Here is a 26,706-nt window from a genome sequence, read left to right as displayed (position 1 = left end):
ATCATTTTTTTCCAGCCATCCCGCCCTACCGCGTCAACCACTACCGCGACGACAAAATGAAATTTTGGAACGAGGTCTTCCCGGAAATTACCTCGAACAACTTCACTCCTCACACAGTGCACAAGAGCCCGCCGCCATGGATCCTCACCAATCCGCCCCGCAAGTCCACATATATTGACAAATTCGAAAATTTCCACAAGCCCTACAACCCCTCTCAAGGCTTCATCAGAGTCACTGGGACTTCAGCTCCGGACAACATGGTGGGAAATGTTGTTTACGGCACTGTGGTGAAGTCCCCAGGAGAAGCTCCACCGCTTGCTCCGGTTCCGGAACCTGACAGCAGAGGCATCTCGACCACCGTCACAATCGCGATGTCTTCGATCTTTCTCCTGTCGAATCTATTGTTGTTCGTCGTGTTGTACCTCACTTGCTACAGAAAGCGGAAGTTGAGGAGTGCCGCGCAGAAGAACGACGAAGCTCCAGCTGGTCCGGATGAAGAGAACGAAGCAAAACTGATCGACGGGTGTAATTTGATGAAGATCGTGAGCAGGTCTGAGCGAAGTGATGACACCTACGAAGCAGTCAAGTCCCACAGGAGTTGCGGGAAGTTCAAAGTACCGAGACAGATGTCCAGTAGTACCATCGATGCCCACACCAAAGTGAGGGACTGGATAACCAACGAGATCGTCTACAAGTACAGTCCTAGGTTCCTGCGACGACCCAGACATGGTAGTGACAAGTCCCATGAAGGTAAAACTCACAGAAATGATAATAATTCGACTCTGGGACGAAGCCCGACGCGACCAGTGAGTCCTAGTGACGACCACAAGAACCATCGCCCTCCACTGGTCAAGTCGTCGAGTATTCCGGTGCAGAAGAGTAAGAAAGTCCAGAAGGTTTCAGTTGCAATTGACGCTACTCCTTCGGGACGTGGACCAAGTGTCCTTGCCCAACAACCCATCGAGCTGACCAAATCTTTGGATAGACCTAATTTTGAAGGTCCGTTGCGTCGATCGTTGACGATGGAAGACTTCTCAGTGATCCAACCAGCTGCACAGAAGCAGGAGTTGCGCAAGAGTACTACTAGTATTAACTTGAAGTACCCTTCACCGGAAGCACCCACAGTGATTCGGATAGAGCATTCCCACTCCAAGTCGGACCCAGTGCAAGACTTCTGCAGCACCAAGAAGTTGAAGACTTTCGATCCAAACTCGGATGTCAACGTGACCAGTCGCGACGAGACTTCTCCCAAAGTCCCGCTGACTCCCGAAGAGTCTTTGATGACTATCAAGAGACGCAACTTCCCGAAAGTCCTTCCCGACTATCCTTCGCGGGAAGCTTTGGTGAAGAAGAGGCGTTCGATGCCCGTCGCCAATCACCTGTTTACACCGATTCCGGAGATGCCGGGCCAACCCCAGCCCCACTCTCCCACGAGCAAAATTTTTGGCAAGCTACCTCCAGCTCCTCCGTTGAGGACCACGTCGACTTTGACCAGGAAGGTTCAGAATCAGACGTCGCCGGTGTGTCAGTCTGCACCGATGCTGGCGCAAGAGCCGCCCCCTTCTCCGGAGCCCGAAGTCACCTGCAACAACCTCTATTTCGGGCCGTTGATCCCAAAACTGTCAAAGACTGAGCTGAGCTCGTCGGAAAGCTCCAAACTGAACACGCAACCCATTTATGACAAATTGCGAGCCGGGGGAGCGTCCGACAGGGGGGTGGGGAAGAGCGTTGCCAAGACAATTATCACCGCTGACCCCAGCAATCCAATAAAGAAGGTGGAGCCTAAAGTAATCATCAAGCCGACGATGGCGAGGAACGTGAGCGATCCGAAGAAGCACATCCCTAGAGTGGTCCTCCATGATAATTTGGCCGAGGACGAGAAATCGAAGAGTCTGCTGAAGCCGTCCCAAATCCCCACTTTGACGAAAGGGTCGAAGGAGTCGTCGAGCTCGGAGTCGACTCCGTCCGAAGAGTCGGACACCGGGACCGTGGTGAAGAGACTCAACTGAATGAGATAGCCTCACTTATGATAAGCAGTATTTTGTAATACAGTATTTAATTGTGTTCGTTGCAACTTTTGTATGTGCGTAATTTAAGAAATGCAAAACTTGTAGCTGTGGTGGTTTGCGTTGATTATTTCCCATTCGAGGCGACGCGCTTTTCAATCGGGCTTAACGCCGCTCCCCTCATATGTATACATCGGCGGCGGTCCAACAAGAAGGTACACATTCGGGCGGAATTTAAAGCGAGCGGCGGCATTCAAGAGAGGACAAGGCCCCCGCCGATATCTCGAAAATAACATTTCCAACAGTCGCGTAAACGGTATGTACGTAGGTTTTCACGAGATTCGATCGCTTGATTTCCATACATATTGGTTTCTGATATAGGACGTCTCTAACATTGAGTAAAAGGGGAAAGTAGCAAATAAAATAAAAGTCCCTCTGTTGGCTGCTTCCAATTTACGCTTTTTGTCATTCGTGTTTACCGTTTCACGGGAAATCGACTCCGACCGACACACGTTCACCTCGCGTTTTACGCTGATGATGTGATCACGACACTAATGGCCAAAAGGAAATCTAATTACTGACGCCATTACGCACGCACATTTGCATAAAAGGCAGCGCGGCGGCTGCATCGGGACGGAGACCCTGGGGCACTCCTCGGGGAGCTACGCACCAACCGCAAAAATACAAAGGGTCATTGCTCACCTTCCCGGACTTCCCTGTGTAATGCACCCAGGGGATTACTAATTTATCGTACCAGTTGGAACTCGGAAAACAGTAAAAATGAATCGGAGTAAATAAGCCGCGCGCAGCATTCAGCGGGAGAGCGACCTTGGACTGCGAAACGAACCTCCGTAAGAAAATGCGTGCGATTTCGGTCCAGCAACTAAGTTATCTGGTGGTTAGGTCCGAGAGGGTTTCATTAGACGAATAAATTTTTGTTTTCGGTGGCCCGCTCTGGCAAACATTTCAGCGAATTTAAGGATAAAACGTCGTTTCGGTTTTTGCTTTTTGTGTCCAAGTTGAGATTGGGGGAAACTTTGCACTTACCTTGAAATCGTCAAGGGACATGTTCCGGCTTATCGGTCGTTAAATTTCCGGCGGGTCTCGGCCCTTTACTTCGCGATAAAATATTTTGTTCGTCGAGTCATTAATCGGCGTGCCGGGACGAGGGAAAAATATTAAATTTCGAAATAGAGCCAGCAGTCTCAGTTGCAAAACCAACAACACGAGACGAACCCAAGTCCAATATTAACATGGAATTAAATCGGAAGATGGCAAATTTGCTTTGCAAATTTGTAGATAAAAGGCGTGGAAATAATGGAATATTCATAAGTGAAAGGAGGCGGAATTTTAGTAATTAATCTTTATTAATAATTAATGTGTCACATTATTTAAAACATCTTTTAACAAGCCTTTGAAACGTGGAGAGGCGCGCTCTGGCACGGTTCTCGGACAGTTAGTTCCAAAATTCACCGAAAAATTGGTTACATGTTTGCATGTTGGTTGTATATACAATGTCTAAAAATCGCTGATTGTTTAATTACTAAAATTAGACTAAGATTATTTTTTCGTTGAAGTTTGAAACGGAGCTACACTTTTTATATACATTGTTATATAGATTGTCCACTCGGTTTTAACACTCTGCGAGTCTGTAGAGGATGCAACTTCGGCGCACATAATCAAAATGGTCTTTGGCACAAGTCATCTGTCAGGTCGAAGTATAAAATATGCTAACGTTGGCAGTAATTCGTTAAACTATGTGTGGGAAATTTTTAAATATTCAAGCTCATCAGGGTCTGGAAATGGAAGGCTTCGGTTAGATAGTACAATACTGATGGCGGTACGAAAACCTGAATCATTTAAAAATTTTCAAGCAATCAAAATCAACTAATGATAGGTATCATCCATCGTCAACGTGATATAGATTCGAGAGAGTTAACAGGATAACGAGACGAAACGGTCTGGATCGGTGGCGTAACCGAGGAGTTGTCCTTCGCCGGCGCAGCTTTCGTATTTTTTGCGCCAATCTCTGAATTAGCAAGGGACAACTCTTCTGGCCCGAAATTGATTTCGAACAAACTTTAAATTTAGCCCCCTTATAACGGAGATAAATTGAGTTACGCCGCCGAATTTCCAACATTCGATTTATTTATTCATTCCGCAAGGCGCGACCAACTTGGCGGAATGAAAAAATAAAGCGCCCTTAAACTAGAAGAAACTTTTATTCACTTCCCCCAACGTAATAGACTTTGGAAACAATTTGAAAAATAGTAATGTACACTTATACACATAAACATCCATAATAAATTTCGTATAATGTATTTACAATTCATTAGGAATGAGGCCAGAAAATAGGCCCGGTAACAGTGTTCACCCCGCTCACTTGATATTATCACACTCGCATCTCGCTCATGGCCGCTTGAGGGACTCGCATGTTCCCCTTGTTGGGGTTGCTGTTGTGGTGCGTCGACAACAAGGGCTGGCTCTCTGGGGGACTCTTGGTCCTGGGGGGCGGCGGCGGCCGCGGCACGCTCATCGGCATCGTGGCGTTGCCGTTCGGGGGCTGCACCAACCCCTGCTGCTGCATCTCCGCTATGACGCAGGCCGTGTTGTTCATCAGGGTGGCACTTTTGGGAAGCGTCATGCATCCAGGGTTGTAGTTCTGCGCGTGCATCGATGCGTTTTTGGGGAGAGTCATGCAGTTCTGCATCATGACGCTGGGACTGGGGGGCGGCGCCTTCAGCGTGTTGGACATTTGCATGTTCTGGGGGCAGAGGTGCTGCTTGTTCGCTTCGTGCTGGGCGTTCGCCGCCAGGATCATCGCGGACGTGTCCTGCTCCACGTCGACGATCACGTTGGCGCTCTGGGAGTGGCCCATGTGGTAGTGTCCGTGCTTGGAGATGGTCTCGAAGGTGGCCTGGTTGCGGCTCTGCTGCTGCTGCAGCGACTTCACCTCCATGCGCGTCTTGTCCCGCTGGTAGTACACCCCGGCGAAGATCAGCACGTTCAGGATCAACAGCGAGCACCCGATGGCGATGGTGACGCTGAGGGCGGTGCTGTAGGCGGCGTACCCCGCCGCCTCCAGACTGGCGAGCGTGTCGGTCGAGGTGTTCTGGTTGGGGTAGGTCTGGTGGTTGAAGTTTCCCGAGGAGACGACGTTCACGCACGTCGTCACGATGGTGTCCATCGTGGTCGGGGAGTCCAAGCTGGCGAGGCTGGAGTTGGGGCGGCGGCGGAATAGCTCCATAGTGGGGTCGTAATAGCTGACTCGAGATAAAGGATCCGGCCGCACGGCCCCGTCGTATAAGTCTGCGTTATTGTGATTCCTGAAGAGATTGTGTCTGGCCACGACGTCCTCCATTCCGGCGCGGTGGAGCTCCGGGATTAGCCGCAGCCACACGCTTAATTGATGGGCGCGAAAATGATTCTTCATGCGGGGTTTCATCCCTGAAAAAATATCACAGACTTAATCCACCGTGAAAAATATCAAGCTGGTTTCAGCTAAATCGAGCCGCATTGTCGGGGGATTAAGGCGCAAGACAATGATGCTTAATCGGCCCATTGTGAATAATATTTTCAATATAGTCGCGGAGGATGGGCCAAATGAGGGAGACTGGCTACGGAGGGTGAAAATAGCGGTAACAATCTCAGGCGTCTTGTGGAACATGTTGCAGAATCTTAAAAGTGATGAGCCAAGAGCTGATTGGATTTCCCGCCGCATCCACCATTTTTTCAAAGTACATCAGGCCGTTTAATTCCTTTTTAAAGATTCCAAGTCAACTTTTTTTTTTCATTTCAAAATACAAATAAAAACGGCATTCGATATTGCTCAAGAGGTAGGTTTTTTTAATTTGCAATTTTCTAACAAGCTTTTTTCTACGACCGCTAGTGTAAATAGCGAAAATCACACCAACAACCCTTCTAGTAAACGCTTCTTTACGTACGTGTACAGTAAATTTACTCCGCCCATTACTTGTTAGGGAATATAAAAATATTTTTTTAGAAATTTTGTAGGGGTCATTCCGGTCGTAGAAAAAGTCTAATATGAGTCGTAGAAAAAGTATAGTTCATTACTCGAGTAGTAACGAGATTACGTACACGTGGATTTACATTACTCGCTCCCTCGTCGCTCGTATGCAATTCATCCACTTGGACGTAATATGCCCTTTACTACTCTCGTAATGTAATATACTATTAAATTTTATAAAAATAACGCTCAAAAGACAAAGAAGATAACACACTTTTTATTTTAACTTCATAGATGTAGATGAAGATTTTATTAGGTTTTCCACCACTAAAAATATACAAAATTTCATTTATTTCCTTTAAAGAAATAGTAAATATCTCTACATTTTCTTTCGTGAAATATCTAGGCTCATCCATCATTTTAAAAATTATTATTAATGAATCGGATATGAATTGATGCAAACGCCATTTTTTATATTAAATTATAAATATTGAAATGAAGTCTTTTCCCTTAGATCGCGATTACAGTATCTATAAAATACATTCAATGCACTTCATTTACGTCAGGAAGCAGTCCAGATAGGAATCTGGAATTTTTATTTCTGAAATTTCCCGGCGCATCCACCATCTTACAAAATACATAAAGCAGATTTTAATTCATTTGAAAGGGGCTCAGTTAGCTGTATTCTTTTTTCATTTCAAAACATAAACAAAAATTGCCGTTCATATAAATCAAGAAAGAATTAACACTAAAATAATTGTTTTGTAGAATTTTCCGGCGCATCCAGCATTTTTGTGTTTTATAATTATTGTTAAATAATAAACTTGTGAAGTGATGCATTGACACTGTTTTTACATTCTTTTCAACAAAAACTATTCCTTGCTTTGTTCTAACTTAGAAACCGTCAAAATGTTCTTAAGACTCTTAAAGATAAAGCTATAGATGTTTGCATGTATTTTTCTTTCCATTTTTTAATTTTTTTCTTTGCGATAAAATCGGCAATATAATTATATTCTTGGAATTTATATGATCTTAATGAGTAATCGAGACTTTTCTATATTTGGTTTTCAATTTTTCCGGCGCATCCACCATTTTTATATATTTTTAATTTTTCTAAGGTGACACTTAAGAGATAACCCATAAGCAATTACATTCTTTGTTGTAACACTTTAACGATGTAGATATTGTCTTTCCTATTTTATTCACGAATCTACAAATGCAACATTTTCATTGTTCCAAGGTCACAGACCATGAGAGAATCCAACACCTCTAATACATATTTTTTGTTGTTAGATTTGAAGTTTTTTTTATTTTTATCATAACCACAAAGTCTGTAAAATGCATCCTTTGCACGTCATTTAGATGATGCAGCAATTGAGGCTTATTTATTTATTTTGCGAAACTGTGTCGGACCGCATTGAACCCCCAAAAATCATCCCCCAAGATCGGTAAATCCAATTATCAGGGTGATCACGTTAGGCTCGACAAATAAATTAGATTTGTATTGCAAACAGCCAAACGTGTTAAATATTTGACTTTGGTCTGTACGTGATTTATGCTCAATATTGTCTCGCTTATGCGCCATCCTGCCGTGTATACCTCATATCAAACTTAATAAAAAAAAACTTTCTTCGCTAAACAAATAACAAACAATAACTTTCTTTTATTCGCCTTGGGCGACTTGCAAATTGGAAATACGTCGCTAAATCGTTGGTCCTTTCAGACGAATAATACACATAGTACGGTTCAGCGAAAATATTGCTCCTCCTCCACAGGAAAAAAAATTGAATTTGCATATAAACCTTCTCGATTACGTTATTGTTCGCGACTGTTGGCGCATTTGTGCGAACTCCTTATCCGTGCAAATATCCGAAGGGTCTACAAAGTTTTATTCGAGTGCTATCGTGTAACAGCGGGAAAAATAAACATAACGAATTAGGAGCTCGCTGTTTGGGGGTTTTCCCTGCAGACGGCTTCCATCAAGGCCCGCTTGCGGTTGGTCCTGGAAGGACCGGCGAGGATCATCTCTACCTGTAGCATTATCCAGGGCAATTACCTCTAAGTGAAGCATTACTCTTGTTTACCGTATCAGTTGTACGAGATAATTTAGAGGCGCTGCAGGCAAGCGATGCGGTTGTTGGCTGATGACCTCCCATAGAGACTTAACAAGTGCGGTCGGTTATGGACCGCTCCAGGTACCGTCCCATTTGCGCGGAGCCGCCCCCATCCGTTTGGATTTCTGGCCGGTCGTATTAATTAATTCGGCGAGGAGATAGCGGCGGTCTTGCGGCGGCGTGTGAGTGTCGTCGAGCGCATTTTAAATAGCAGATAAGTGCGGTATCTGGAGGAGCGGGGGCGGCGCAGGCAGACAGTGATAAAGAGAGATGGAACGTGGTTGATCCTCGGGGACGAGCAGATTTATAACCAGAGCGCGATCATTTCACTCGCATACATCTCGGATATCCTTAGACATTTGCAGGAGTCACGTCAAGAAGAGCGGTAATTACCGGCGCAAGATGGCGCTGCTTCTTGTCATCATACATCATAGCCCGATAGGACCCACTATCGATCCAGAACAATCACAACGAACGATTCCAACTCGCTCCAGAAATTTATTTTCCCTTTGAGCACCGCAGAAATTACGTTAAAATTCCTCGTCATCAACAAAACTCGGCGAGCTCCACTCTTTGATTAGATTATTTCGGTTTAAGTCTCTGAAAACTTGACCAATCTCAACTCTTCTCTTCATCTTTTTGTTGCTTTGGATTTTGTCCGTGATGAGGAAACCAAGACGGAGCGGGACGTGAGACTGCAACATTCCGACCTGTCACGCCATCACCCAGATGGCGGCACATGCGGCTATTCCTCAAATTGAAATTAGATAGACGCAAACTTTCCAACTTGATCGACAGTTGGTGGCGCCGAACCTGATTCGAAATTAAATCACGACGACTACACATGCATGGCCGGGATGAACCCTTCAGGAGCTGGAGAGTTGTTTGCGCGCGGGTTCACCGCCCGCGATACGTAATTGACTATCAAATTAACACTTCGATCCCGGTTTGGGAACTAATTAAGGCGCAAAAATGCCGGGGCCGATCGAAGCTGGAGCTCTCCTGGGGGAGATGGCGCAGATTAAAAGCTTCGGAAATATTAGCGGCCTCTCCTTTGGGCCGGATTCATGCGAGATCCTATTTGCGCGGGTAGTGGCGCACGACGTCCAGAGAAATTATTTCAGAGTTTGTTCCAAAGGTTTAACAAGTGATAATGAGCGCGACGGAATTGAAAATGCAACCCGCAATACATTTGCAAAGCAAACCTGGATATCGGCACTGAAAATATCCAGGTTTGTTTTGTAAATGTATTGTTGGTTGCATTTCAAATTCCGTCGGGTTCATTATCACTCGTGAAATACCCTGTATATAAATTTCATTGAAAAACTCATTTGCTTCCTTTGCAAATAATCCGAAAAGCTTCTGAAGAAAATAAAAAAGCATTTCCTGTCCCTTTATCAATTACAAATGTTTTTGCTTCCACTTTCCACTTGATTATCACAAACTTCGACTTCCAAAGACATTATTTCAGAGTCTGTTTAACCCTTTACACAACGCACAAAAGTTGTTCTAGCAATAAACACAAGAAATTAAAATTAAAAAGACAAACATTTTTTTTACAAATTTTGTTTTCATTTTAATTTTTTATACAGGGTATGTCACAAGTGATAATGAGCGCGACATAATTGAAAATGCAACCCACAATACATTTGCAAAGCAAACCTGGATATCGATGCTGGAAATATCTAGGTTTGCTTTGTAAATGTATTGTGGGTTGCATTTCCGTCGGGTTCAGTATCACTCGTGAAATAGCCTGTATATAAATTTCGTTGCCTTCAGATATGAAAAACTTATTAATTTCTCTTCATATATCAACTGTGTATTTTAATTTGTTTCCTTTGCAAATAATCCGAAAAGCTTCTGAACAAAATAAAAAAGAATTTCCTGTCTCTTTATCAACTAAATGTTTTTGCTTTCACTTTCCACTTGATTACCACAAACTTCTTTGATAATGATCTGGTCAAAATTTAGAAGATTCTATTGATCAATTACTTCCGCTAACAACAGAAATTTTCTTGCACCAAATATTTCAATGTCAATGACTGAGTGTAACAGAAAAGAATTTATTCTCCTCCTTTGAAACAATGTGCCTCAGAAAGAAACATTTTCCAAAGGAGAGAAATAAATGCAAAGATTTTAGTTAATTTATCAATTTATCAAATATTCATTGAGATGATCCTCCCAGTTTTCTGATCTTCTTAGAGTGTTAGTGTATCGACCAACTGCATGAATTCAAGATCGGCTTGATTTTCAAGGATTCTACTAGGATTTTGGTCTACCAAGATCTTCAGAAACTGATTATCAATGTCCAATGACCACCCAGATCTAGACTCTTCTTGGAGCTGAACAATTGCTGGCTGAGTCTAAGAGAAAAGAATTTATTCTCCTCCTCTGAAACAATCTGCCTCAGAACGAAACATTTTCCAAAGGAGAGAAAATAAATGCAAAGATTTTAGTCAATTTATCAATTTATCAAATATCCATTGAGGTGATCTTGCCGGTTTTCTGATCTTCTTAGAGTGTTAGTGTATCGACCAACTGCATGACTTCAGGATCGGCTTGATTTTCAAGGATTTTACTAGGCACCGAGATCTTCAGAAACTGATTATCAATGTCCAATGACCACCCAGATGTAGACTCTTCTTGTAGCTGAACTATTGCTGACTGAGTGTAAGAGAAAAGAATTTATTCTCCTCCTCTGAAACAATCTGCCTCAGAACGAAACATTTTCCAAAGGAGAAAAAATAAATGCAAAGATTTTAGTTAATTTATCAATTTATCAAATATCCATTGAGGTGATCTTGCCAGTTTTCTGATCTTCCTAGAGTGTTAGTCTATCAAACAACTGCATGAATTCAAGATCGGCTTAATTTTCAAGGATTCTACTAGAATTTTGGTCCACCAAGATCTTCATAAATTGATTATCAATGTCCAATGATCACCTAGATCTAGACTCATCCTTTCCTCAGCCAAGCCAGTAGAAATCAGTTAATTAGCACGTTTCTCAGTGATTACCGAAGGATTTTGCTCCGACATGGTTTTCGGGAGATCATTATCAACGAACTAGAACTAGCCTCATATCTTTTTACTTTCTTTCGAGGTGTTTATCAAATTTGTAAGTTTCAATGGCTATAAAATTCTTCCTATTAAACTATTTTTATTTTAGGTCCTTTCAAATAATCAGGAGAGCTCCGAAACAAGAGTCTGGAAAATATAGAGGATTGATATTATTCTCCATCCCAATTTTTGCTAATGCAATAGACCTTTTTGGTCGTTTCTTGACTTAAATCTCTCCACCAGATCACCAAAAACCTTTTTGATAATGATGAGGTTGGAATTAGAAGACTATCAAATAATTCCGCCTCGATTTTTTATTCACTGTTATCAGAAAGAACACATTTTAACACAAATTGAAATTTCTCTGTGAAGATTTGTTTATATCAATTTTTTAAATATCCTTTACCTAATCTAGATAGCTTGCTAATCTTCTCAAGGTGTTGATCAATAGACTAATGGAACTCAGTTTTTAAAGATAACGGAAGGACTTTGCTCTATCACTGCTTTAAGATGTCATTATCAAAATCTTTACACCACTCAGATCTAGCTTAAACCAAAGAAAAACTCTCTCTCTCTCTCTCTCTCTCTCTCTCTTTCTTTCCCTTTTATCTTGCCACAAACACTTAAAAAAGATAATAAAGACTGCATATGACAAAGTGATGTACGAGTATTTCATTTCTACGTGCCTCGTGCTATCCTACTTCTCCTTGTTGTTGCTTAGGGAATTTATTTCCTCTCTGGAAATTCTCAACATCTTGTAAATTGCAGTTAATTTGCTATAAAATAAAGTCGATTTCCTTTGAAAAACAGTGTCGTAAATAAGGAGTTCACTTAAAACTTTTAAAAGTAATTTTTATCGGAATCTAAACGTAATGAGGAGTGTAAAGAATTAGAATTTAACTGGTCGCTTCAGATTCACAGTTAATTTAATCGAAAACGATCAACAGTTTTGTGTAAACTAACAAAATTAATTAAATTGTATTGGGAGCATTTTCCAGTATTACAGAAACGAATTGAAGTAGTATCGATTTTCAAAAGAGAACATTAATGGATTGAGCGCCGGCCAGCATCCATTTTAATGAGTTCTTTGTTGGTGAACAACAAGCACTATTTCTACATGGTTGGCAATCGTGAGGTTTTGCAAACTTTATAAAATGTGAATATTGTGGGGAAAATGTTCCAGTGATTTGTCGCGGTCAATTTGACCGGAGTCAAAGGTCGAGGTCCACGTGCGCGCGTCCATAATGCGATTATCTCTGGCGATAGGTAAGCAATGCTGAGATAGATGGATGGGGTGATAACGGCATCTTCTTCCACTATAACTTCAAAGAGAAGCTAATGGCTAACAAATCAAGCGTGAAATGACGTCGTCCCTCTCCGTCTGCCACTTATCAAAACCCTCTCGGGCGTTTAACGTATTCGTCTAAGCCCCATCCTCATGAATATTTCAGATCGTCGTTGTCAAGAAAAAAATCTAGAAATTGAAAGCTGGCGGAAGGTCCCCGAGTCATCATTAACGATGACCTCCGGGCCGGATCGCTCCGGGAAGCAGCCTTCCATTGTCACCTGAGACTCGGCGGGTCCATCAAATCTCCTCAATTAAACGAGGATCTCCGAAGGAAGACGGCTTTAGAGCTTTGGCGGGAATCCCCGTGCTTTAGCGTCGCCGTCTTTCCTTGAGCCGATTCTAGTTCATAAGTTTCCCCAAAGTTGGTTTCTGCTAAACTTGTACTTAAAAATGAATCACGACTACACAAGCATCCTTAAGAACACATCGCCGCCGAAAAGTTTTCACATAAGCTAAGTTCCCGGTTCCGGGAGCCGCTCCAGCTACGTTCGCATTAAACGTATTAAGGCGGTGTCGGAGCTTCCGCGTAATTTTGAATCGCGGACGCGTTTGACCGGACACTGACAGATTTCCATCCGGGCCGCCGCTCACGTGCAATTAAGTTCGATTCCGGGCGAAAGCTCTGAATAGTTCCGGGGCTGATCGACACACAAATCAGCAACTGCGTCGACATGGCCGCGAGCTGGCAGATCGCAGAAATAAATACATGCGTCTGTCTGGAGGCTGTGAAATATTGAACAAACAACCAGATTTCCGAACGAAACAATATTCCCTCCGATCCACGTTTAAGCCAAATATTTATCGATTTTGACGTTCGACCAAGAAACGTCCGCGCTTGGCAGAAAGAAGACGGATATTTGCGAATTTGCTCAGCATGTTTGGACAGCACACAACAGAATTAATGTCGCGAATAAGCTGCCACCAACCAGACACGTGGATTGTCGCCACGTGCACCTGCACGCGATTAAAATCCGCCTTGTGTAGGACGTAAAATCGCTCCGGCTGTTTCGCACACCGCGGATGCCTTTCGGGCGTGCCAATGCACCCGAAAATTGCAACCATTCGGCAATTAAAATAGGTTCTTAGGAACAAATAGTGTCGAACAGACGCAGTAAATAATTCCCGCTGCGGAGGTCAATGGTATGAAATTCCCGCGCGTCCGAAAGCTTTTAGCAGCGGTGAGTGCGCTTAATGTATTTTTAACATGCACTCAGACTCATGTCCTTCCTAAACCGGTTCGCTTCACAATTTACTGCAACACCTGACGATATTTTGACTTTTCTGGAGATGCGCTGTGCGACTGCCATTTGCATCTAAAGTATGCAGGAAGGATCTTCAAATGATGCGCACAGACGGCGCTAATAATCCTGCTACTCGTGCAATATCTCAGATGACACTCGCATTTCAGAAAACTCTCATCATTAACAAACCTTTGACCAAAAACAACTGTGTCTTACTTTGTTGTGCAACAAAACAAAAGAGAAATATGTAGATAGGCAGAAATAATATTATCAAAATTGTAATTATTTAGTTGACTTTAAAAGAGTTATCAATTTACTAACTTTACCTTCTTCTTAAGTGTACAATAAATACGTAATTTGTTGAGATTATTTTATTCTGATTTCATTTTCTTTGTAAAGCACCAATTTTGTCAAGCTTGGGCAACCAGTAAAACCAATTTGTTTTGAGGGTTGCATGTCGTAGATCATACTAACATTTTTCGATTTCTGGTGAAAAAGTTTCAACGCCAACTAGAATCCCACATTCATTTATATGCTTTGACCACGAGATATTTAGTTACAAAAAACATTTCTTCTGTTACGAAAAAGCAATTCAAGCTTCAACAAGAACTGTGATCGTTGTTTTTTAATTGTTTTCGTTTTTGAACTTAAGAAATGCCCATTAAAAATTTGTTCGTTAGTGAAAATGTTCTTTTAAGCGAATACTTTTCAGAGATGGTATCTTGCCTCTACAAATAAGTGAAAAATAAATTCAAAATAAAAATTATAAACCCTCTGTGATGAAAGAAAATGATCCAGCCGTTTGTTGTTACTTTGCGTTCCATAATGATTCTGCTTGTTCTGATGTTGCTCATTGGATTGTTCCTCGTGTTCTTCTCCTGGCTTACATTGTTTTTTCCTCTGATGCCCGAATTCACGTTTAACAAAGCAATAGGGTCGGCGGCGTTAAAACGCGATGATCTGCGGTCTTGGCGGGGCTATTCTCGAAATTTCCGCCATAAATCAGCCCCCTGCGGCACTTAGTGCAACTCGAACCCGATGCATAAAGTATGTACGGCCCGGCCTTGCATCGATCATACTCGGGAGGATTATAAAACAGCCCTCTTCGTCCACATTTCATGGTAATTTTAAAAATCTATTTCCAAAAGGTCGTACTTCATATGGATGGAGTGAAGTGTCTCGAACGTTCGGACATCAATATTCAAAGTTTGTCCTCGGCGAGATCATTTATTATATGTCTAGGAGCGCCGTCTCACCCTTAACTGCAGCCAATTTAAACGGGCCGAAGACGATTATACACCGGAATGCCGTCTGGATTTTCTGATTTGTTGACCCCCGAGCGAGAATTTCGCCGAAGTAAATCGTTAATCGACGCAGAGACTCATAGTCATAAACCCATAAAGCTCGTCCGAATAATGTTAAGTTTTCAATTATCGCAGTAAAAGTGTCGCCCCCAGCTTACCTATTTCGAGGTACTTTTGATGGACAGAATCGTATTCATCCCAGACAATGGAGCGGAATCTATTGCGCTCCCTGGAGGCGGCGAGCACCGGCTCTTGTTTATGTTGCTCGTTCGGGTTGCTGCAATGAAAAGAACCAATGAGATTTATGGTGGTGGCAAAAAATACAATTTGCCGATGGTTCAAGTGGGGAAGTAAAGCCGGCGCAATAATCACATATCCTATTTATATCCGCCATAACGCCGCTCCGGCTGATGGGGCGGCGGAAATAAGGAGTGAGCCTGTATTGGTAAGCTTCATTTAACACGAGCGGCTTAGGAGGCGGCGAAGTCGCGACGAAAACGGGCAAAGATACGGATCTAAAGGTGGCAACACGTGAGCCGGGTTTTGCGTGTTTTAATTAAGCGTTTTGTTTGAGACGAACGAGTGGAAAGTGAGCGCTTTTCCAGCCCTCTAATTAATCAGTTTCGGCACAACTTACCTTTCAAAGAAGCACAGACGTGCGTTCATAATGGACTGATCCGGGCCCGTTTGATGTGTGTCATTTAATTAAATTTTGCACGTTCGAACTTGTTCGATCCAGGGTATTGTGTTACGGACGGTGTTTTTGTGCGGCGACATCTGTACCTCCGACGTATTAATAAATCAATCGGATGCTACGTTTGTCCACTTTATAAATTAATAATGTTGCCCTAGCAGAGTATCCATTCAGACTCAGAAACTCGATTCCTCCCTTTCAACTCCGACCCCAATATTGTTAATAGAACACCAATGCTCTAGTTTTACGGAATGACGAGCTTTTGTCCCCTCAAGATACCACTAATGCCCTGCCTCTTATTTCAAGTCAACACAGATTATTGTGTCAACAAATGCGACGACGCACGAAAGAGATCCTACTTCCCAATTAAAAATTTCTAAAGATTTCATTAACCATTTTTTTGAATTCACTACCTCCAAAATGATATTCCGCGATTTTGAAGCACTAGTGCGCGTAATTGACGTTCCCGCACTAGTGCGAATGCTTTTGGATGATTTTGCAGCACTAGCTCCTTTTTGAGCATTCTGAAAATAATTTGACATGATAATAATAAACTCTGGTTTACAAAACGCCTTTTCTCCAGTTTGAATGATGAAGATTTCGAAAGAGTGAAAATGAATCCCTATTCACAAAGGGTAGACGACAAATCAGACATAATGTTCGTTTAAAAAATTTTGTACGAACTTTGATGCGAGAAGACGTCGTATTCGGCACATTCGCGCAAATGAAGCACTCGCTCCTTGGTCGCTCGTGCCTCAAACAATGCACTCATGCGCGAAAAATGTCTTCGCGCACTTATTTCGTAAATTACTAATAATCAATCTTTGAAACGCTCTGTTTCCGACACAACAACAAAAATTTGGGATTATTCTGATACATTTGATTAAAATTTGTTCATTCGCGGACTGCTTTACTTTGTCCAAGTTTCTCGGAACCGTTAAGCTAGGTCCTTTTGTTTGTCGTGCTAGTTTGAACCGGTTTTGGGCCGAACCGAACCAACCAAACCGGTTTGTAACCGGAATCGGTTTCGTACCAATTCGGCTGTAATCTCCCCGGAGCCTCCGGTGTCGCACAACCACGGCTCGGCACCGGATAATGTCGCCAAATATTTTCCATCTCGATCTTATTTGGGTAAGGTGGGATACGGTTTTTATGAAAGAGACGTGACTGTGAGGAAATTCAGCCTTTGTTGTCTCGATATGGATAAGAAATCCTTAGGAATACACCATCTGAAAGGAAACTCCATACCAAGGACAAACATAAACAGGCGTCGAATGTTTACAAACATCGACGCCGCCGTCGCTGAATGCAAACAGCACGTGCAGTAAACCCCCCGAATCAAACATTTCGCAAATCAACCCTAAATCAAGAGGGAAGTCGAGCGGCGGCGGCGTCTCGGGAGGTGGTCATAACCAGTTTTTTTCTGATTAATTTTCTGCCGGGAAACGAGATCCGTCCCGTCGCGGGGCGAGGCACCCCGGTGACCTCGGCGGAGAGGTCAACATCTCACGCCTGCTTGGATTGCGATATGTTTTCATTAAAGCGCTTCTGAAATATTGCGAAGCTTTCAGGCGACTTTGCTCGCTCCTGAGCTTCGGCTTAACGCCATGGAAACGCTTTTTGGTGTGCGGACCCATCAGTCATTACCCGTGATTGTCGTAAATTATTAACATTCAATTAACCGGAGGAAGGAGACGCCGCCCCCGGAGCGAAAGTTGAAATTCGACGGTTTGAAAATCGGTTAACAGGTGAAGTCCCGCCTTTGACCGTGTCGTTGTCGCTCGGAAAATGTCGCCGAAGGGCTTGGAATGGAGGTTTTAATGTCGGAATGGGATCGGCCATTTGTAACGGAATGGCGGAATTGTACATGACGCGTTAGCGCCGTAATGTCGAATGGAAATGGGGCGGCATTTAGATAGACCTCCAACGAGTCGGGGTGCATTATTAAAATTTATTTACTTATAAATAAGGGAGATGATCCTGTAAATCCCGCATTACCACGCCGGGCCCGACCTTCCGTCACATCACTCAGAATAGCACATCAAGTCGGAGGGATGTTCGTTATGTGCGAATGCAGATCGTCGATGGTAGGAAGTTTAATTAATATCAAATTACAGATGAACCGAGATCATAAAGTCGGTCTTAATTAATTAACTAGTGGGATGAGATAATTACTGGCAGGTTTATCGAGGCTCCCCAAAGGATAACGCGCGCTCGCGCCGACATTACCTGAGAAAACCTTAAATTAGCATTTAAAATCTCCGAGATGCGTAAATATAAATTAAATTCATATTTCATAAGCCGGGGATTAGGGGGCGCCCTCGTATGCAAATCATCTTCATATACGTCCTGCAATTTGGATTTTCTCGGTTAAAAGACAAATTGATGTCGCAAACGAAGGCAAACGTCTACGACGGGGCGGCTACACTTGGCACTGATTCCAATTTGCTTTGGCATTGTTCGAGTGTTCGCATCGCAGATTTTCCACTCTGGCCCATGCTAATTTTCGACCTTAATGCGGCTAAACCATAGCGGACACCGCCATCTTGCTCTACATCCGGACAAATGGCGCTTTAAGTCGACGGAAAAATTGCCACCAATCTAGCCGAGGTACCGGCTATGAGCACCCGGGGATCACCGACAATCCGGAAGGCAGGATCGGATCCCCACGGAAAATCTACACAACACCCGGAGAATAAATTACAAAAAAACAAACAAACTTCCGCTGTCGAGGAAAATTTGGTTTTCTCTTCGATAGCTCAAAATTACAAATCGTCCGAAATATGTGGACGAGCTCGGAGATAATTTGCATTTTTTCCCTTTTAAGTAAATTAAGTTAGAAAGTTAGTAGAGTCAAGAGGAGAGGTGTAATAAGATAAAAGGGATTCAGTGTTTTCTTCACATATTTTAAGCAATTTAAGAATTTGAAGAGAAAAAGTAGATTCCCGTGAGCGAAAGTAAATTATTTGGGAAATTTAAGTAAACGCTGCGATCGTAAGTTCCCTGAGCCGCCTCTGGCGCAACTGCTCGACCGCCGCTCCCGCCGCCCTCGCCGCCACCCCATCTCAGCCCCATTCGTCCCCATTAGCTACTTATCAGAAAATAATATTGTCCGGAACACCAGTGAAACCTGTGTCGTTCTTGAACCACAAATCTGCTCCTCAGCGTGATCAATACTCGCAACTTTTCCCAATTACCCTGGCCGTAATCCCGCAAAAAACAAGAACAAAGAGATTATTTATCAGGGGGAATTTCAAAACTGGCCCCATAAATTCCAACACACCTCGACAAATAAATCACTCGAAATTATAACCGATACGGCGTTGATGAATGTCCTGCTGGCGATTTGTAGTTTTTCCGGTTCGATCGATCTAACTTGGGGTATTTCGGGGGCGGTACTCACCCCGTCCTGGCGAAATTGGCGACGTAGATGATGACGGCCTCCGCCAGCGCCAGCTCCGACCTGGTGTAGTTCCTTGGGAAGTGGTTGAAGCCGTCTACTAGAGGGGCCCCGAAGAAGTAGGGCAGCTCCTCGCCGTGCACGGTTCCCATGCGCTGCAAAGAAACGAGTTGTAGTGAGTGCGGACAGGTGGCGCCAGCCGTCTCGACTCACCGGGAGTCGCGGCCGCGCGCGGTATAAGAAGACAAGGCGGCGCATAAATAATTACGATTAATAATTTATGACGGGGAGATGGATTTTTAACGAGACGAGTTGAGTTTTTCCGGTGGCAAAGTAGAAATAAATAATTAAGTGTGGAGGGGTTTGAGAGCGGGTTGCTATTTTTAGTGCGTGGTGCAGGTTTAGAGTCAAACCGATGACAAAGCCGATTACGTTGATAAGCTTCCGCTTGTGCTTTCTGTCTTTCGGAAAAAATTAAAAGCTACGCGTTGTCCTTCGCCGGCTCTGGCGCGTGAAAATTGGGGCTCTTAATTTTTCAGGGGGCGAATTTATTACGGGCGAACGGAACGACACGAGCCAGTTGCGACTGAATTATTCATGGCAACTAATTTATTGACAACGGCGATTAATTATTCGAAACGGCTCAAAAATTAATAAATCGGCCTTAATTTCGAGACTGTTATTCCCGCGACGACCGTAATAACTCCGGGACGTTGACATAATCGACTGTTCCAGACTCGAAACGAGCTTTCATTGAATTATTCGCAACAACAAAGTAGCGCAAGAAAAAAAATTCCCGCCGCCGGAATTTCCATTTGTTTACTCTGGACGGCGGTAATTAAAAATTCTGAAAGTGGCGCGTCAATTAACCCGCCGCTGGCAAACAAGTGCGTTTTCTGCACCGGAAGTGACCCCGTCTTCGTGATCGATTAGTCACCCGTCGGAATTAATCTAACAGATGCGATCATTTTCGCGTGTAATCCCGGAGCCGAGCCGGATTTTTCATTACGCTGGATCTGGATGAACATCATTAAATAAATGACATACATCTTGATGGGATCGCTGTCTATCAGCGCAAATAACCATCGTTAAAATTTCAATCCCTACTGTTTCGACCAACTGCACACTTGCCATTAATAAAATCAATAGGGTTGCTATTTTGACGAGTCCGGGGGGCGAGTCCGCTTCACCTAAAAAGTCTGACGATCCTGGACCGCAGCTTTCATAAATAGTGAATACAACTCGATTAAACTGGCCGACTCTGGCATAACTGGGGGGGGAGGGTTAAATTTTGTAATTTTATCCGGGGGCGGAAGCCGCCCGGATTGATTAACAATTTCCAACTAATAACGTTATTAGAGCGGCGAACTTTGTGGAAAAGACAACACGTCGGAAAATCGCGGCTCCGGTTGCACGTGCTGGGACGTGACGTCACAGCGGCCATTTTTCCACGTGGAAATCAGGCGGACGCATAATTCCGCGCAGATGTTGTGGTAATAGACAGATGATGGCGTTGGGGCCCAGGTCACGTCGCCCGGCATGTGTGTTGGGCTAAAACTAATGGCGGATGTGCCCGATCGAGAGGATTAATGGCGATCCGCGATTCCGAAACGGGAAGAGTCTAATATAAGGGAAATATCGCCCGGAGTGGCTGCAACACGATCACAACTAGTAACACCATCCTCGGTGAGAACATTGCAAAAACGGGGCGCTGAAATGTGATGCTATAACACTTTGCCGTGACACTTTTAGTCGTATTACACGAAATGAATTTCTGTGCTCGGTGGGCTCGGATTGCATCTGTGTACGTCGCAACAGTAGACGATTTGAACCGGATGGATTCATTGTTACCGATTCGAGGTATCGCAGATCATTGGCTGCTCAAATCATTTATTTAATAAGGTACAGGCGTCACCCGAAACTCCACGATTTAATTGTAGACATTCAGAACTCCCGATTATTACCTCCAACTTCTCTGCATCTCCTCCCTCACCAGAGGTGTTCTCTCAGTCACTAGATTCTCCATGAGTAACATTCATTCCACGTTACGAACAGCAAATACTGCTGAAATCGAGTAACGAAGCAATGAATTCCGCGCGGTCACCCGTCCAAGAGTTGATCGCGGCCGGCGTGGCTGGACTCGCCTGATCGCATGATAATACTTGGTGCTTTCAGGCGGTAACACCGCCGTGTAATTTTTGTCATTATCGGTGTTATAAGCTAAGGGTTTAGATGCGTGAAAGAAACCTTTGTTGGTGAAAAACGGGGGTGCAAACAGGTCGGCAGTCACATTTACATAACGCCCTGTGTAAGTTTGCTCTCGGACGACATCTCGCCGTAGCCTTTGTCCAAAGTTTGCCGTCCCCGGAATCCCGGGTGGCGGTAGCGTGTGTAGAGCGCGCCTTATGATAGCTTAATTAGAAAATTGCGAGTTGTGCGGCGTACTGGTCGTTGTTCGAAATTCATTATCGGAATCGGTATTCGGTGAGCTGCGTTTGAGGGAAAAAATAAGACATAATTTAACGTGAAGCCGCAAAAGTTTTAATTGAGCTTTTGCACAGGATGTCGCCGGGGACTGTGCATCAAAATCTCATAAACTCATCTGGCACGAAAGTTACAGCTGTTGTAGATTTACGCCGTCTCGCGAACAACACGAATTGTTAGGAACTCCGGGCACGACTTCGTGAAGGATACATTTTTTCAGATCAACAGATTTCAGCCGGACGTCAAATCTGATCATTTCTCACAAGTTAGGGAGTTATCGCGGCGGACGGCGGAGGCGGCGCGCGTGCACGTCCTTGCGGAAACATGTTTACACGCGGTACATGTTCAGCTTGACGAGCCAACTCTTTGGTGCGGTGAATTTTGTAATTCGCGATTGCGGGGCGCAGTTTTCGAATTAATTAAGTTTTATCGCGGGGTTTGGCTACTTTTCCGGGCAGTTAAGTGGAGGCGGGTGCCATCTGCGCCATTTTATCGTCGAAGCCGCCATTATCGGGCTCGGGCTATCGGATGACCCTCAGAAGTGGCCATTACCTGGGGATAATCTCCGTCTTTGGTCTGATAATCGAAGACGTAGAAGAACGTTTTGGAGCCGGAGGGCTCCTGTCCCGGCTGCGGCGGTTTGGCACTTAACAGGTCCCCGGTTTGCACCAGCGGGGCTACGAACTGCGCGTCACTCAACGCCGCCACTGCCGCGTCCCTCGTGTTGATGGGGTGCTGCACCGTCCGCTCCCAGTCCGTGTACTCGTTGACCACCGTAAAGAAAATCTCACTTAAATGGTACGTGTACGCGTTCCGCACATAAGTCCTGACGATCTTGTCCCGGCGCTCGCCCTCGAACCCGGCCTGGATGTCCGTGGCGGAGAACCTCCACAGCGCCTCGCTGGTCACCACCCCGAACAACAAGTCGTAGGGGTTGCTGCCTCGCGGGGTGAGCGTGGCCTCGCTGCGCTTCATGTTGGCGTTGACGGGTCCCACGAAGCTCTGCAAATCCGACGGCTTGAAGTACGTCACCAGCTCCTTGGCGAAGTCCGCCTTGATGACGACGCCGTCCACGCTGGGCCCGAACGCGCTGAGGTACGCCGGCGGCACCACGTCCGCCTGGAGCAAGTCGTTCAACGGAGTGTCGCGCAGGCAGTCCACGATGGCCTCGTGGTCCTTCCCCACGTCCTCGGGGATGGAGCAGTTCACCTCGCGCGCCAGCTTCACGGCGTAGTTCACCGGGTCCTCGACGAGCGCCCAGGAGGACAGCGCCGACCCCGACAGCAGGATGGCGCGGTGGAACAGCCCCGGCATCACCGTGGGGGAGATCATCAGGAAGTTGATGCAGGCGGCGCCGGAGCCGTGGCCGGCGAGGGTCACGTTGTCAGGATCCCCTCCGAACAGCGCAATGTTCTGCTGGATCCAGTGCAGCGCCGCGATCTGGTCCATCAGGCCGTAGTTGGCCACGCGGGCTTTCAGGTGGGGGGCGGGGTTCGCGTTTAAAAAACCTGAAACATCACCGGTACCAACCGCACAAAAAATCGCCAACTGGACTCACCTAAAATTCCTAATCTATAGTTTAGTGTTACCACCACCAGGTCTGCATACGCCGCCAACACGCTTCCGTCGTAGGGGTTCCCCGAGTTCCACTCGAAGGACTCGCCGTGTATGTAGACTATCACAGGGTGACGAGCCTCTCCCGACACTGCAAAAAAGTTATATTAGATTCGTTTCATTTCTTCTTTTTATTGTAGAATGAAGACACAGCATCTAGGCCGGATTTATTTATCGTAAGACATATTAATATCAAAGTACTGATAATTTCTTTGAAAGCACAGTACCTACATTCTCATTATTACAGTATTACAGTGCAGTACAGTAATGTATTTATTACAGTACAGTATTACATTGCGGTATAGTAATGTATTTATTACAGTACAGTATTACATTACGGATTAGAGACAATACTGAAATCAAATAATAAAGCTACAAATAATTGAAAATACACTGGAAAGTTGTTTCCCCGGTGGTCACCCATCCAAAACTCTACCGGACGTTGCTTAACTTCACTGATTGAAAGATTTATTTATTATCATCACTCTTATTACTTTCATTATTACATCTCGGACAGATTGTGGTTGACATCGTCAAGTGCATTTGGCGTTTCTAATTTGATAAAAGCTCTGCTGTTGCAGTTATTGTTATTAGAGATGTCCGTTGAAGCTTTCATTTGACAGTCTGTCACCGATGACAGATGATTGGCGTGGTTCGTTCGTAATCTATCGCCCGTTCATCTCACAATACGAAATTACCCGAGCGAGCAGATTGGATTTTCTGTTGCGACACAGCTTGCAGGACGTTGCTCGCTCGTCCAGTGCATCCCCCTCGTCCTTGTTTATTCAGGGTAGATTGCGGCGCAAGTGCAATCGATGGGACGGCGAGATAAAAGAAAATTAAAAGCAATTTTCCTAAATCTAGAGAAAATTGAGTGTCGTAAACTTTACTACATAAAAATACGAATATGTTTATAAAAGTCCCGAGATGTTCGCGAAATGGAACCGGCTCGAATAGGACCAGAAACGATCCAGCCGAATTGCGTGCAGTAATGTGCTAACGCACACCTCCCATAAAACTAACACGGAATTATACGTTTTTCGAGACGAGGAAAGTAGAAAAATAAAAGCAGCAGAATATTTAGCTGGAGTGGAAACGCTACGATGCGGCGAAACTTTAGTTTTTGGTAATTTTGTCGAGATATAGCGCGGAACGGACTGTTTGGAGTGGGAGTAGGTGTTGCGTACGGTGAGGCTGGTGGGCGCCCACCTTAATAAGGTGTGACTTCTGGTGGGTCAGTGGCGTGCACCAAATCAAATTAGATCTGTCTGTTTGCTTGGTCGAGGAAGTTACGAAAAGAGTGGTTGGGAATTTGTCTTTGTGTTGTGTTGGCAATTAAAGCATTATTGTGTCGAGTGGTGTTGTGTTGGTATATTGCGGTCGCAAATTGAAACATCCGCGCGTGCCGTCTTTGTTTGTCGATAAAAAGGGCCGATGATTAGATAAGCAAACAATAAAGGCAGGTGGAAGTGTTTCCCTAGCGCCGAGATAGCCTCCGGTTATGGGAACTGAGGGACATCGCATCTGAGAGGTAACTCGTTCTGTAAATGTGCCCCTGAATTGGATTCTCTCTCCGGAAGTTGGACCAGCGTCATTCCGGAACTGGCATGGCGACTGGTCACGCGATTGATTCCGAATTTCCATATAAATCCGAACGTTTCCAGCTGAAGGCTACTTTTCAGCGCTTTCCTCGCCGCCGACTGAATTGTCAAGTGGAAATACACGCTAAACTTCCATAAAATCGTTTTAGTTATTTCCACCGGCTTTTCCTCGACTCTCTTATCTAACCTCCTCCACATAAATCAACCTCATTCCATTTTCATAACCGCTCCGGCTAATCACCCAAGAAAACGCCCGCCACGGGACGCCCCCGGCAACACAAATTAAAGAAAATTAACGAAACAAACAGATTCATTTGGACGAGTTTACTCGGAATTAATTTGAAAGTTTGCCAGCGACGCCCTCCTCGCGAGACTGTTGTTTTGTTTTTCGCCGATTTGCGGAAAACAAATTAGGCGAGCGGACGCGTGACGCGAGTGGCGAGCTGAGACTGGCGCCATCGCGCGGCCGCCGTCCACACCCCGTCAACTCTTGCCGCATTGTTAGTCGTCTCTCTGTAATTTGGGTCGAAAACGTGTTCCCCCTTTCTGGAGGGTTCACCTGGGACAAGGTCACGTAGCGAATTTAAAATTCCGCCATGCAAATCTCCCTCAAGTTATCGAATGAAAATATGACACTCACCCCGTCGACGCTAAGCCGCATCTCGTTCGACAAATATTTTCATAAAAGGGGGCGCCCTCCGGGATCGGGGCTCTTTACGTGACGCCCATTCCCGATACGAGGCCTCGATGGGGTAGTAATTAAAAAGGTGGACAGTTTACAAAGGAGCACCAGGCGTGGGCCAAATTAAAAACTAATTTTCTTTTGTGTGCAGGTTTGCTCGCCGTAATAAAAACGATAAGGCGAACAGCTCCATCTCGGCTCTAAAGCCACTTTTAAGTTTCCTTTTTACATCACGATAAAGACGTAAAAGCGCGACAGCCTGTCGCTAAATCCATCCATTTAAAAATGTCGCCTCTTACACTCGAAACTTTTTGATTTTATGGGCTCGTTAGCTTATCGATGCGTTTTTGAAAGGGGGGCTAGGTCAGGTGGGGACCCAGTCCCCGCAACTCAAAATTAGTCAAACGAGACCTTCCTACAACAGCCACAATAAAAGAAACATAAAAGGAAATAAGTTCACAACAAGTGCACTAACAAATATCCACACATTGTATTTATGTCCTTTGTATTACTTTATTTTACTGCACACCGAGGCCTCGTTGTGCAAACTTCACACGTATGCGGTAACGGCGTCGATATCCCACTTGTTGCATAATCAACTAATGTGCACTTAGAGAACGATACTTTCTAGTGAATTATACATTTCCAAGTTTGCAATAAAAGACTTTGTAAGTACAATTTTCTCTGTCTGCGATACGTTTTTCTGTTCAATAATTTTAGTAAATTTGAATGTAGTGAAAAGTTAGTTTTGTTTAAAACTTCTTAAATCAATTTTGCTAATTGATGAATAAGTTGAAAGCTCCTTTAGGATCTCTTGGGTTGGATGAATAAAGAAACAGGTTCAATTGTAGGTTGGGAAAGTTTCCACCACACCTTTGAATTATGAATTTGTAAAATGAATAAACAGTTAACAGAAGGAAAGTATAAGATCATAAAATTACAATTTTTCGGGGGTAAAATAAAATCGGTTAGGTAGCTGAGAACAAAAGGAACAAATTCTATTGGTTTGAGAGAAAATGAAAGAGATGCAAATATTCTTCGAGTTGTTGTAATTTTGTCGGGTCAAATTTAATTAATTCATAATTGAAATGGAAACGTAAGAAGTAAATGGATCTCTTGAAGCTCGGCGGGGCTCACATAACTTCAGTCGGAGATTTGTGTATATTTTTCTGTGCGAATCCCGCTTCTGATTAG

At 44.3% G+C, this 26,706-nt stretch overlaps 2 protein-coding genes across 2 annotated transcripts in view; one reads left to right on the top strand and one right to left on the bottom strand.

Annotated features, from left to right (window-relative positions):
- Positions 1 to 2,119, top strand: part of LOC138130608 (neuroligin-3-like) — a 34,811-nt gene extending 32,692 nt beyond the window's left edge. Inside the window, exon 8 of the mRNA XM_069047180.1 lies at positions 16 to 2,119. Within this exon, the coding sequence (XP_068903281.1) occupies positions 16 to 2,009 (1,994 nt within the window). The 3' untranslated portion in view covers positions 2,010 to 2,119. The remainder of the gene's footprint in view (positions 1 to 15) is intronic.
- A 1,265-nt stretch (positions 2,120 to 3,384) lies between these two features.
- Positions 3,385 to 26,706, bottom strand: part of LOC138130609 (neuroligin-4, Y-linked-like) — a 214,603-nt gene continuing 191,281 nt past the window's right edge. Inside the window, exons 4-8 of the mRNA XM_069047181.1 lie at positions 23,174 to 23,320; positions 22,168 to 23,123; positions 19,135 to 19,286; positions 15,196 to 15,314; positions 3,385 to 5,453 (exon numbers count right to left, since the gene is read on the bottom strand). Of these exons, the coding sequence (XP_068903282.1) occupies positions 4,399 to 5,453; positions 15,196 to 15,314; positions 19,135 to 19,286; positions 22,168 to 23,123; positions 23,174 to 23,320 (2,429 nt within the window). The 3' untranslated portion in view covers positions 3,385 to 4,398. The remainder of the gene's footprint in view (positions 5,454 to 15,195; positions 15,315 to 19,134; positions 19,287 to 22,167; positions 23,124 to 23,173; positions 23,321 to 26,706) is intronic.

This window comes from Tenebrio molitor, chromosome 5 (assembly GCF_963966145.1).
Source record: "Tenebrio molitor chromosome 5, icTenMoli1.1, whole genome shotgun sequence".
Lineage (NCBI taxonomy): Eukaryota > Metazoa > Arthropoda > Insecta > Coleoptera > Tenebrionidae > Tenebrio > Tenebrio molitor.
This window is presented reverse-complemented; position numbering and strand designations above follow the sequence as displayed.